We start from the raw sequence: 14,576 nt of genomic DNA on the forward strand, positions 1-14,576 counted from the left end.
AAAGTGTTTTCTATCCAATGGTACCAATTATATGCATATGCTGGCTTCTGGGCCTGAGTAACAGGCAGTTTACTTTGGGCACGTCAGTCAGACAGGAAGTGGAGAAAACAGCTCATAAGCAGACCTTCAAAAACGCATTTACCATAGTGAATGAACAAATAAACAAAAACAGCACCTCAAATACTGACGTGTTGTGTTTGAGATTAAATAACAGCAAAAGATCTTAAAATATAGTGCAGAGTTTATTTAGTTTTCCAAAACAAAGTGAAATCATAGACAGGGGTAATGAGAGTTATATGACTATTTTCCAGACAATTTCACATCTAGCATTTAGGGCAGTAGTTTTTTTCTTCACTGAATATCTGTTTACAATGTATTTGTCATTTGACACTAAAGAAAAGAGGTGTCGTGTGTTAGTTGTTGGCGATGAATATAGTCTTGTATCTCTCGATGAGGTCAATGTCCCTCTCCAGCTGCTTCATCTCCAGCTCCAGACGCTCCTTGCGGTACTTCTTAGGGGTGGTGTCCGTGACAACAGAGAGTCCCTGGTACTGATGGTGCAGCTCCCCCCAGTTCATCTTCAAGCCCTGGACAGATGATGATCCATCAATCACACAGGCTAAGAGATGATCTTTCCATTATTGCTCAGGAACAATTAATTATCAATGAGCCTGTGTATGTCAGCGTAATATTTATTCTCGGTAATACTAATTACCCCACCAAAGACAGCTTAAAAAAGTATACTTGGCCATAAGAGACTATATATGGGCAAATAAAACTTGTAGAATAAAAATGAATGTTTTACATCTTCCTAAGTTAGAGGGTGGTTTTAAGTGTCTATTTTCTAAGGATAAAGCTAAGAACATGAACAACTTCATAGTTAAGAACACAATAACAATATGGAAGAAAATGAAACGTATTCTACAATAACCAATACCACTTCCTAAAAACCTTATGGAACAATCCAACAATAAATTGGTCCACATGGAAAACTAAAGGCATAAATGACATGGTAATATGAAAATGCATTTATTTCCATGACAGAATTAAAAAGTAATTTTGGACTGACCAATGTAGATATTTTCAAATACATGCAACTTAACGTTTCATACCAAGAAATGTAATTTTGAAATCTTTTGGACATCAGAGCAATCTTGAGGGAACCCTATTTGAGTTAGAAAAGGATATTCATATGATAGGTAAGATATATAAAATCTTGCAGAGAGCCTATCCAACTGACAATCTCTTAGAAAAAAAGATAAACTATTGGAACCAATACTTAAATAACTGATAATAGCACATGATGGAGGAAATGTGGCAGAGTCATGTCTTAAGTATAAAACTAACAATGACTCAATAATACATGCCTTCTCAAAAAGTTATGGGTGGTGTTAGAAAGTTGGCTGTCAGAAGTATTACAAGGTACATTTACGTGTAATCCATCTGTCTGCATATTTCAAGACATGGCATATGAGGGGTGCAGTGAGATACCTGTATACTTAACTGGAAATCAACCAATCCTCCATCGTTAACACAAATTACTACATGGAACTCCATTCCACATCAAGTAACTGACCAAAGTAGTAAAGTTTGATAAAAAAAAAACAGATTAAAAAACACCTTATGGAACAGCAGGGACTGTGAAGCAACACAAACATTGGCGCACACACACACACGATAACATACACACTATACATACATATGGATTTATTACTGTAGATATGTGGTAGTGGTGGAGTAGGGGCCTGAGGGCACAGAGTGTGTTGTGAAATCTGTGAATGTATTGTAATGTTTTTAAAATTGTATAGACTGGTTTAATTTTGCTGGACCCCAGGAAGAGTAGCTGCTGTTTTGGCAGCAGCTAATGGCGATCCATAATCAATACAAATACAAATTATTTATTATCCAAATGTTGAAAGTGAGTGGGCGATGGAGAGAAACAAAATGGTGCAGTTTGAGTGATGACGCACTGGAGATGGGGGTGTGAGTAGGTGGGTCTGGGCAGGGGTGATGTTGTGGATGTTTGTATGCTTCTGTATGTTGTCGTTTGTATGTGTATGTTTCATTTTTTTTTTTTTATCATAAATAAAATATATATTTGTTTAAATAATCGTAATGCCCATCCGTGTTCCAAAAATTAACAGACACAAATCTTACCCCTCTTACCCCTCTCACACCCTTCATTCAATTTGAATATATGCTGGTGCTTTTGTAAGCCTATTTATCATTTGATACATTGTTCAAATATTGAATCTTATCTAAATGACTAATCAACTAAAACACATACATGAATGTAATGAAACTTTATGAATAATTCTAGGTCAGATTCTATTGGCTTGGTTCTAAGGACCTAAGTGGTTTACCTGTAGGATGTTGTTTCGCTCATCCTCAGAGAGCTGTTTCATGGTGCCCTGTCTCATGTGTTCCTTGACAAAGCTGTCATACTCATCCTGAGCCCTCCTCACCTCCTCAGTACGATGCTGCAAGTACTCAGGGGTCTTCCCAAAGTCCTTGGGAGGGGATGGGAAAATAGTTATGTTGGGCTCCTCTTCAGTTCAGTTCAAATAGGTTGAGTGTCTTTGTGCAATAAGCATATAAGTATCTTTCTTTGAATAGCAATAAAAATCTTGGACAAATTCACTACCTGCTTGACAGACAAAGCAAAAGCACTATTTGCATATGTAATGATAAGTTCACCTTTTTCTTGATGTACTTTGGGAGTAGTCCTGAATTTTCCAGGAGCTGTTTGTCTCCAGTTTTAGTGTCGGCATAGATAGGCTGTGGCTTTTTTGGCACTGCCATGATGTTCTCAAAGGCGTTTGTCTTTACAAAGTCCTTTTTGGTGTGAATGCCCATAAGTGGGTTGTCTGCTTTGGCAGGTATTTGTGGTTTTTTGAAAGTCTCATCATCCAAATATGAAAATGGTTGCTCTAAGGGTATAACAACATAGACACAGAGTTAGGAAATGACCTCCAAACAAAGTGATATTGAGATGTAATCTCATCCTATTGCTTACTTTCAGGAAGTTTGGGTTCCTTGGAGTGCTTGAGCAGATATTTCTCTGGAGAGGGCAAGTCTACTTTTACTGGTCCCATAGTCTTGTTGGTAGGCTTATTCAGCATTTTCTCATGCTTAACTCGTGCCCTAAACTTTGACATATACCTTGACAATGGAATAAAAAAGACAAGATTGATAGATTATTACAGTACATGGCATGAGTCAGAAGCCATGTGCAGTCTTTTTCACTGTGCAGGTTGTGGCAACAAAGTATCTCTATACATTCCCAATACACAGAAACATAGGCTACATAAATATATGTGGCTAGCTGGGTACAGTAAAAATGCCATGGGCTGTGTACGGTGCAAATAAGTTTAGCTAGCAACAATGTAGCCTACATACAGTTAGTTACATTGTTAGCTAGCTACGTTTGCAGTCATACCTTGGTGGTTTCTCTATTTTAACCTCCTCCCTTGGAATAAGGTTGAAAATACTTTCTGTTGGATACATAGTGGTCGACATATTTCTGGAATATGCACTTTTTTTCTGAGAAGCAAATAATAGCTAGCTAGTCACCTCTAGCCGGCTCTACGTTCCAATTTCTGGAATGTTTTGTTTGACAAGTTCCCTGGGCAACAGTTGCTGGGCAACTGTCGCGGTTTGATTGCGACATCAACATCAACGCGCTTCAATCTAAGGGAGCGTTTGTAAATTCGCTTTGGCTGTCTACTCCGATGTCAGAGCACTCCCGTCTGAGCGTGGCAGAGCGCAGGATAACTGACCATCAACATGCTTCGAATATGGCCGGTGTCATTAAACGTCGGGGAAAAAAGCGTAATTAAATTGTTGCCAGAAGCACAGTTACAGTCACCAACGCTCTGGATAACATGAAAACCCCCTAGCCAGCTCTGCGGGGCGAGTAAAATGGTCAGACTGAGGTGTTCTCTAATATTTTTCTGGAAGTTACTAGCAAGCTAGCTAACTTTAGCCAGTTGTGCTTGACTGCCGTTGTGAGCCTAGAACGCTCGGTTCAACCCTACTCCCCTGCCAGTGCGTCCATTGTGCGCTCTGAACTCTGAATTTACGAACGCCTAGAGCGCACTCTGAGCGCTATGCTGCTACATTGTAATGCCCCTGAAATGGCGAATAGAAGACAGTATTGCTACCACAGTGTAATTAATATCTTTGTTACTTTCATCCATATATAGGCCTTGTTACTGATTGATTACTACATTGTATCTTCATTTAATAAGTTTAATAGGATGGTGCATCGAAAATAGAAACAAGTGGCCTGTCTAATCGTAGAGCAATCTGCAGTTTGTCTGTATTGTTTTGCCTTATTTTACATGTAGTACGGTAGTCGCGAAATAAAGTTTGTCCATTTACTTTGCTGTACAATATGTCGATGTTCAACAAGCCAATGTGACTGAATTGATAGATTAACCAAGCAGCTCTTTCGTAGGTCTCAACGTAGACTTTGATCTGAAGCCATTCTTGTGATTATTGTGACTTTGCCATTGTAATTGTTTGTAAGTGTGTGTAGTCTAAAATGAATTTATGATCGTATGCTATCCATTTTTTTGTATGCCATTTTAATATTTGAGAATTAACCAATGCTATTAGGCCACTCTTGGCCATGATTACAGACACCTGTGTGTCTTTTGACACTATATAAACGAGTCATCCAGCAGTGTTTGTGATTATACCCTGATGAAGAAAGCTTGGCTGTCGAAATGTTGGATATTACATTTTTGCATCTGAGCATCCTAGCTCCTTATTTTCAAGTGTTCTACTCCGCTAGCCAGCACCACGACTAAATAGGTGTGTGTTTCTTTTTCTCCTAGATTGTCTGTTTTTGTTTGCCTTATCTTACATGTAGTACAGTAATCGCGAAATAAAGTTTGTCCATTTACTTTGTTGGAGAGTATGTTGACGTTCAACAAGCCAATGTGGCTGAATGTGGTCCATCAGCTCTTTCTCTAGTACAATAATGGCTAGCTAAAGTACTGTAAAATATTATCCAGGTAGACTATAACATTTAAATAAAATAATTATTGACTGATGCATGTTCAGATTAAATCAGAGCGCAAGCTCTCTTGATGACAGAACGGTTGCTGTAGCTAGCTAAGGTTAGCTAGACACAGTATGTCAACGAAATGTGGTTGTTGAAGAATATAACTTATAAATCCCTCGTGAGCTTAGTTCAACTGTCGTACCCCATCAAAACCCAACATATAAGCTTGTTTTACTCCAATGTTTGTAAACAAATTAAATATTCTCAAACACCGTATAGCTTCAAAACATGGTTAAAATGTTAGCCCCATCCCTCAGCTTTTTAGGAAAACAAACAGTGGTGAAGAGAAGGCTTTGTTATTGTTTCAACTGCTGTTTGCCTCTAACAGAATCGTATTTTAAAAGACAGAAATTGAAGTATGCAGATAACCTGTGGGGTCTATTCATACTGGTCAAGCTAGCTACATTAACTGCTGTATGACCAGGATATATGTTAATTAGCATCTACATAAATGACACATTTCAACAGCTCCTAACAAGAAACTTAGCTCACTGAATGTATTATTTGATGTCATTACCCTGCAGAATCAATCTGATCTTATGTCTTACAGATCTGACATAACAACTACCTCAAAATGCTTCCAGTATCCTGCTGTCAAAGGGCGAAAATGTATATAACGATGGGAGTGTTGAACAACACACAGCAGCTTGCTCAGAAAGTTGCAAGATGGTGGACAAGCACAAGCTCTTTTTAAGCAATATTGCCACAACTATGGAAATAGGCTTGGGGTCATTGTCCATTTGGAAGACCCATTTGCAACCAAGCTTTAACTTCCTGACTTATGTCTTGAGATGTTACTTCAGTATATCCACAATTTTCCTTCCTCATGAGGCCATATTTTTGGGGAAGTGCACCATTACCTCCTGCAACAAAGCACCCCCACAACATGATGCTGCCACCCCCGTGCCTCACGGTTGGGATGGTGTTCTTTTGCTTGCACGCGTCCCCCTTTTTCCTCCAAACATAACAATGGTGATTATGGCCAAACAGTTCTATTTTTGTCTCATCTGACCAGAGGACCTTTCTGCAAGCTTCCCCCTTTTTCCTTCAAACATAACAATGGTGATTATGGCCAAACAGTTATATTTTTGTCTCATCTGACAAGAGGACCTTTCTGCAAGAAGTACGATTTTTGTCCCAATGTGCAGTTACAAACCATAGTCTGGCTTTCCTTACTGCACACAAAGTGGGCATCAATTCACAAGTTATAATATATCCTTCACAAGTGATAGGCTAATATTGACACCCATATTCTTGATTTAATCATGTCTTTACATATATTTATTTAGTATATGTGTGAAATTTGTTTTGTTTTAGAATGGACCATTATCAGACAACTGTCTCGAAACAGGGGCAGGGAAATACTTACCACCTGCTTATATCCTATACTCAGTGGAGGTGCCTGGACACATTGGACACACCTGGTTCCTGGACACATTGGATGGAAGACCCACGGTATAGTTGTGGACCACACGGAGACGACAATTCAGTTGAAAAAAATCGTCAAGAACAAATTATTTTAACCTAAAATATTTCATAAATATATTTATAGTAAAATATTATGGGGATTGGGTATGAGAGGGCTACTTACAGTGTTGGGAAGGGATCACAGCAGTGATTGAATGAGGGTATGAGGCATTCAAAGGCTTTGGTGTAGGACAGGCTCATTGTGGATGGGTAGTGATTGAGAAGAGCTCAATTCTGCTGCCGAGGACAGGACAGGATTTGACTGGGAAGACAAAAAACAATAACAGTTAGACAAAATAGCTATGAATGAGTTATTACAAGCAAGAATTTAAATCACATTGATGTGTAATAATGTCTTTGTGTATGTGATTGACGCTACTTACAGTGCTTGGAGAGGAAACATTCAATGTGCCACTGGATGAGAGGGCACATGAGACATGTCTTCAGTTCATATCAGGAGAGAGTTGACACTGGTGGTGGAGTGGTCATCCCCTCTTAATCAAGGAATGGGAGGGGACTTACCTATAAATTCAAATAGCAGATACATTCAGTGCCATCATACAATAGGTTTGCGCAACAAGTTTCTCCATGAAACTCAGACATCTCATAATTTACCATGTCACAGACTGCACATCATGCCCACTAACCATATCAAAGTAGCCCAAGAAACGTTTCTGAATAAAGCCCTGATTATCCACATACCTGACGATAACTAAAACCATGAGCTACACTTGAGGCCTTTGGGCCTTTTATCCATTTGCCATGCGAAAAAATGCGCTGTGTCAAACTTTTCATCGCACTTTTAATGGATGATGCGAAGGAAGCTATTTAAATATTCTGAATTGATGTAGACATCCCAGAGAAGACAGTAGAAATGTCCATATGCAAGTAAAGCATTGTAACGTGCAATTACCTCTACAAGCTCCTTGTAGTTGCCCTTGTTAGCGGAACTTTCCCTCTCATCGTGTTTACAATGGCTTGTTGCGAGACAAAGCAACGTACTCCCTAAAAGCCAGCTCTTACATGTTCAAAAATGCAGTATCGATGTTTCTTCTCATCTTCTCATTTGGTTGCACAGTTTGAATAAGCAGGACTTCTTTCATTACATGATAGATGTAGCTTTTTCCAGGAAGCTTGAATTTGATTTTGGGCAATGAAAGGGTTTCTTCAACAAAAAATCAGCTACATTGTCGTTAGAATTAGCTAGCCATTCTGGCGGTAGCTCTCTACTTGCTAATAAAGTTAGCAGGGCACATTTTTATGAATGGCACTGACTTGACACAAACAACGTCCTTAAACCACGAAAATAATATATATCGTTATATATCTACCTCCGTCTCCTGTATTTGAAGAAACTACACTCCATTACCAAATGTATGTGGACACCTGCTCGTCGAACATCTCATTCCAATATCATGGGCATTAATATGGAGTTGCTCCCTCCTTTGCTCCTGTAACAGCTTCCACTCTTCAGGGAAGGCTTTCCATTAGATTGGTAAATTCCTGCAGGGACTTCAATTCAATTCAATTCAGCCACACACTAGTGAGGTTGGACACTGATGTTGGGGGATTAGGCCTGGCTCGCGGTCAGCGTTCCAATTCATCCCAAAGGTTCTTCCCACACCGACCTCGACAAACCATTAATGTATGGACCTCGCTTTGTGCAGAGTCATTGTGCATGGGGTCATGCTGTGACAGGAAAGGGCCTTCCCCAAACTGTTGTCACAAAGTTGGAAGAATAGAATCGTATATAATAATAAAAAATAAAAAAATATATTTTAAAAAAGAATAGAATCGTGTATCAATGTATGCTGTAGCGTTAAGATTTACCTTCAATTGAACTAAAGGGCCTATCCCAAAACATGAATAACAGCCCCAGACCATTATTCCTCCTCCACCAAACTTTACTGTTGGCACTATGCATTCGGGCAGGTAGCGTCCTCCTGGCTTCCCCCAAACCCAGATTCATCCATCAGACTGCCAGATGATGAAGTGTGATTCATCACTGCAGAGAACGCGTTTCCACTGAGGGGGAAGCTTTCCACCAATCTAGCCAACGTTTGGTATTGCGATCTTAGGCTTGTGTGCGGCTGTTCGTCCAAATGTTTTTACCCGCTATGGTCCTATTCTGTGAGCTTGTGTGGACTACCATGTTATGGCCGAGCTGTTCTTGCTCCTAGATGTTTCCACTTCACAATAACAGCACTCAGTTTACTGAGGCAGCTCTAGCAGGGCAGAGATATTACGAACTGACTTTGTTAGAAAGGTGACATCCTATGACGGTGCCACGTTGAATGCCAATGAGCTCTTCAGTGAGGCCATTCTACTGCCAGTATTTGTCTATGGAGATTGGATGGCTGTGTGCACGATTTTATACACCTGTCAGCAACGGGTGTGGCTGAAATAGCCAAATCCATACATTTGAAGGGGTGTCCACATACTTTTGTATATATAGTTACATTTGAATAATATCCTAAAAATGCTCAACTATCACTACTCACGATCTAAATCTATTCTACAATGTAACCAACCCACCAAGCTTCTAAATCACACATGAATAGTACAAGGTTCATTCTCTGATCCTTTGAATGGAAAGACTGTAAATAGCTTTGATTGGTTGGAAGTCTCTGGAAGTCATCATAATTACCATCTAGGTCTATGAAAGGGCGTGAGGAGCAAGAGTCTCCTAGGTTTTGTATTGAAGTCAATGTACCCAGAGGAGGACGGAAAATAGCTGTCCTCCGACTACACCATGGAGCTACCCTAGAGGTTGCTATTGAGACTACTGTAGACATTCATTGCAGGTATTTTGGTGACGTGAACATATTTAGTATAGTTTTATCTAAAAAATAAAAAGTGTTTCTTTATTTTAGTTTTATCTAAAAAATAAAAATTGTTTCTTTATTTTTCTGTGAATTTCTGTGTAGGAAGGTCTTCCCCTCCCTACACGGAAGATCCTCCACTGACTACACTGTACTTCTATAGACCAATATCTTTACATGACAATCAAAATGGCATCTCGAATATTGTAGTGGCTGTATTGAAGCTACCAATTACCACTTCAATGCAAATACATGAGTATGAGTGTACATTGAGTGAACATTTTATGAGTATTTGAAGGGTGTCTGCTTTAAAAGATGTGGAATTTCATCTTACTCATCATAAACAGCCTTCTACCCAAATATTTTTTCTTCCCAAATCCTTCAGACTGTCCAAAAAGTCTCAAAATATGTAAATCAGGCTGCTCTCCTGATGAATTTCAATCTGAGTTGCTCTCAAAACTCCCTCACTCACTCACTCACACACACAGGCAAGTGCACACACCTACACACACACACCAGCGGTTGTCAGTGGCGGTGGAGAATCAGAGAGCCTGCTAATGGAGGCAGACAGCTCGGTTGCTGCTTCATCAAAGTGCAGGATGTGAGGAAATAGATCAGTTTCCTAGTCCGACGACTTCGAAATGCAGCTGCAGAGAGATCAGTCATATGTTCCCCACTGTATCTCTCAAAGGAAGGCCCTTTTCATTCCTGAATAAAGTGTTGCGCCTTAGTAGCTTTTCATAGTTTAGTTAAGTCAACGTTTTGTCAACTTAAAATAGATAGATGTATGTAGGTAAACCGGATATCCGGTTTACATGTAGGTAAACCAGATATGTCATGTTAGCATGGTTATGAATCAACAATTATCAAACCTTTTTAATGATTGAAAACAAGACAAATTGTGCAAATTATTACTTATTGCCCTTCATCTGCACAACATATTTAGACTACATTGATAAATCATTTATAGTGCAGAATGTCATTTGAGAGCATCTTTTGTATTATTCCAGCCGGCTGGCATTCAGTGGCCTTTAAACAAGAGTCCCATTTTGAGACACCTGTCCCAATTTGAGATGTATTCAGTGAATGACAATGAAACAACAACAGTTCATCCTTACAGCTGTCTTTGTTAAACATACTATTACCATGTTATTACTATTACTACTGTATTCTGTGCTGTAATGTAAATGCTAACAAATGATTTAGATAAATGCTGTTTACACTTGCAGAGTTGTTTTTATTTAATTTTGTTGGAAGAAATAGGTATAGACTACAAGCAATTATGATACCAAAATAATAAATTACTACATTACTCTGTAATAATGGTATGGGAATAATAATGCATTTTATTTGGCATCAAACAGCATTTTCAGTAAAATAATTTCTACTTGGCAATAATTTGGCAGGTGTCTTAGTAATTATTAAAGGGGAAATCTGGGATAGGAGAAACACGGTGTAACGATGTACGCTGAGAGTCGGGAAGCAAGTTCAGGGAGTGAATACATTTTAATTAATAAACAAATGTGAACAAAACAAGAAACACGAACAGCGTATTGACATGAAACCGAAACAATAATGCCTGGGGAAGGAACCAAAAGGAGCTACATAAATAGGGCAGGTAATCAAGGAGGTGATTGGAGTCCAGGTGAGTGTCAATAAGCGTTGGTGCGCGTGACGATGGTGGCAGGTGTGCGTAATAATCAGCAGTCTGGTGACCTAGAGGCCAGAGAGGGAGCATACGTGACACACGGCAGTTGTTGAAATTTGTAATCTGCATTTATCGCAAGATGATTGTACAATTGACAGAAAAAGTACTGCTGATGGAGTAAATGTAGTTGAGGAAATATGTATTCATCTGGAGCTCTGAATGAGAGAAGATTTGAGACCTTTGAAGACCAGTCATTTTCTAATTGATCGGGCCCATAAAGAGCTAATGATATGGTAATGTCGACATTGAGACGTTAGGGATGCCCAATGACAGCAATCCCAATTACCTGTAAGGGAAATGCCTTGTGAGGTTGTCACACAAATAAGCCCAGCAAGCATACCACCCTGCATCCCACTGCTGACTTGGTTCTGAAGCTAAGCAGGGTTGGTCCCGGTCAGTTCCAAGATGGGAGACCAGATGCTGCTGGAAGTGGTGTTGGAGGGTCAGTAGGAGGCACTCTTTCCTTAAGTCAAAATCAATATCCCAATGCCTCAGGGCAGTGCTTGGGGACACATCCCATCTGAAAGCTGTCTTTCAGATGGGATGTTAAACAGGTGTCCTGACTCTCTGTGGTCATTAAAGATCCCATGGCACTTACTGTAAAAGTATGGGTGTTAACCCTGGTAACCTGGCTAAATTCCCAAGCTGTCCATCATTATCACCTAATCATCCCCAGCTCACAATTGGCCTGAATCATCCTCTCCTTTCCCATGTAACTATTCCCCAGGTTGTTGCTGTAAATGAGTGTTCTCAGTCAACTTACCTGGTAAAATAATGGTTAAATACAAATGACACAATGGACACCATCCTGTTAGGTAAGTCTCAAAGATAGCTGACAAGATGTCAAAGAGCTGCAAATTAAAATAGCAGCAGAAAAAACAATGTCAGTGTACTCAAAATTGTAACTATTGTAGCTACTCATTTACTGCACAGTACATGTATTTACATGTTATATAACAGCTGATGCTGTGCATTTAAGACCTATTCTATATCTAAATCTTTAGTTTTCATGACCTAATAATCTAATGATCTTTATTCTCAGATGTGTAGTCTAAATAACTAGTCAAAAACTAAACTTTTGTGTATTTTTCCCCCGCATAAACTTTCCAACACTTCTGAAAATTCACTTCTGTTTTGGAGGAAGACTGCTACATCCACCATACTGTGTTTACTTTCCGATGTGTGATAGCTTTGTGGGGGTGTAAACCGTGGGAGGAGACAGCGAAACAGCACAAGATTGAAATCTGCCATGGCAGATTTGAGTTCCCAAGCGTCCTACTCTGCGTCTATCCACCACATGGTAAACCTGTGTATGTATCCATGTGTTAGTGTCTGGGAATTCAGGCTCACACTCAAACTGCCTCCCCCCATCCATCTTCTAGTGTCTGCGGCATATGGTCATTGTGATGTAGGGTAACAGGAAATGACAGGCCATTTGAAGATGCTCTAGTCGCCGTCCTATGAATAATGCAGAGGTTGTGGTGTGCAGGTACGAGCAAGCTGCAAAGTTTATCGGCCTCCGCTGTCTCCCAGGGAGAGAGCGAGACAACACCACTACAGGGAGATTAGGCAAACACATCTAGATCCGTGGAATTGGTCATTAAATAGCACCAGGATAATTTCACCTTTTCATTGTTCCCAATGGTTTTATCATAGAAATACACTCTGGATGTGGCATCATTTTGAAAAAACTGAATTGAGCCACTGGGCAGTTTCTACTGAGGAATGAGAAACTAACTATATCTACTTCATAATATATGAAATAAATACCGAAATAGAGTATGAAACATTTGAAGGATCAGTCTCTAAAAACAGTTTCAAAAGTACAGAAAGTGTTAAGTGACAGTTCGTGTTGAGTGTTATGCCATATTCAGTAAACACAAGTACTGTCACTCACTCACTCGTCCTAATGCTCCAGAAGGCTCATTTGGCAGCATAAAATGTTCTCTCTAAGGTGCAATGTCCCTGCTTTTCAACTGATGTTAAACATAGATGAGAAACTTTTAGTTCAAAACACAAATGGTATGTGTAATAGAATGGAGGAAATTGGATCCCTTAGGCTAGCTGGAGAAGTGTGCCCTGCTGATGACAGCTAGCCATTGTTAGCATTGTGCTGTTTTTGTGTACTGACAGTGCAAATTGACTACACACTTAGGGCTCGATTCCATCTGTATGGCAGAAGTTCCTCATTATAGCGCAATTAAAATGTTAAGGTCATTTCCGATTGAGCCGACATATGCAGCATATACCGTGAATCCAACGTCAGAACATTACCTTTAAATATAAATTACGCTATACTGAGGGACTTCCACGATACGGATTGAATCGAGACCCAAAACTTGAATTTCGCACCTTGGATGTGCCTTGATTCATCAAGTCAGTTCTATTTAAGAACAAGCTTTCCTACAGTCCCTCTTCATGGCAGGTGGCACACTCAAATAGATCACATTGATTGAACAGTGGTTCCATGTTGCGTGTAACAATTTTCCATGTTTACATGATAAACTCACACACAACACCCACACATCCCATCCCGAGCTTGGCTTATGATGACAAACATACATAAGAGGACAAAGTGGTGCTAATTAGACCTTTGTTGATTATGGCTCATTAATACCGATGTTGCTTTGACATGTTTTGCCGATGTATAGAAGTTTTCCCATGCATCGTCTTCTCATTACTCCAAGTCTTTACTGTTGTAGATGCTATGCGAATGCCAAAAACAAGGACAAGTTTTCTGTTCAAGACATGGTACTTGTATAGTGTACTTCATTCTACATTGTGCAACAAGTTATATCCCGTCATTTCTACTAAGTAACAAAATGTATATAGAGATTAGCAGATATTAATATTTTCTCTGTGGAAGAAGCCTTTGAATGGGAACAGTGTAGAGACATTCTGATCATGCCCAATCAACAAAAATAGTGGAAATCTAATAACTACTGGTATTTTGTTTAGCCATTTATATGTAAATTATAACAATGAAACAGTTAAGAGTTAATGATTTATTTGACATTCCTGCTCTAAAGGTTAATCATTTTGGATTCAACATGAATTATTACAAGTTTGTTTTCTCCCCAAACAAACCATTCATTCAACATGTTCATATTGGTAGATTGCACGTATTGTAACCTTACTCACTGAATATTGAACTTTAATAGTGAATCTATGTCACTCTACTACTTACCAATAATTTATTGTTGTTGACAGCATACTGTTAGCCATCACAAATACTGTAACCGAACGATAGTTAGGCTTGATGAATAAAATGCTTCTAATTTCTCCTGCTCCCCTCTTTAGTGCCCTCTCCACACAACTCTGTGATGTTATTATATCTTAAATTGCTATAAGGCATAATTTTACATGGAAAGTTATGTTTCAATAATGGGTCAAATTTGAATCAACTTGAAGTTTTTTGTTTATTTAAAATCTTTGTGAAGATGATGTTCAAATGTTCTTGCTGCTTCTACATCTTTGGCCTACTTTTGGAGTCCTCTCTATAACGCAA

The 14,576-nt window shown here is 39.2% G+C and overlaps 1 protein-coding gene and 1 long non-coding RNA gene across 2 annotated transcripts; one reads left to right on the forward strand and one right to left on the reverse strand.

The window, feature by feature from the left end:
- Positions 1 to 223: 223 nt before the first annotated feature.
- On the reverse strand, positions 224 to 3,648 carry enkur (enkurin, TRPC channel interacting protein). The gene is made up of 5 exons (XM_035741405.2): positions 3,440 to 3,648; positions 3,017 to 3,162; positions 2,698 to 2,930; positions 2,364 to 2,510; positions 224 to 587 (listed from the first exon to the last, which is right to left on the reverse strand). Exons 1-5 carry the CDS (start codon positions 3,517 to 3,519, stop codon positions 414 to 416), a joined length of 780 nt encoding a protein of 259 aa, XP_035597298.1. The 5' UTR covers positions 3,520 to 3,648; the 3' UTR covers positions 224 to 413.
- An 872-nt stretch (positions 3,649 to 4,520) lies between these two features.
- LOC127912817 (uncharacterized) lies at positions 4,521 to 9,530 on the forward strand. Its single transcript, XR_008083495.1, has 3 exons — positions 4,521 to 4,818; positions 5,622 to 6,133; positions 6,389 to 9,530. It is a non-coding gene; the product is annotated as an uncharacterized LOC127912817 (long non-coding RNA).
- Positions 9,531 to 14,576: the final 5,046 nt, after the last annotated feature.

The sequence above is a fragment of the Oncorhynchus keta genome, chromosome 28 (genome assembly GCF_023373465.1).
Source record: "Oncorhynchus keta strain PuntledgeMale-10-30-2019 chromosome 28, Oket_V2, whole genome shotgun sequence".
NCBI classification, from domain to species: Eukaryota; Metazoa; Chordata; class Actinopteri; order Salmoniformes; family Salmonidae; genus Oncorhynchus; species Oncorhynchus keta.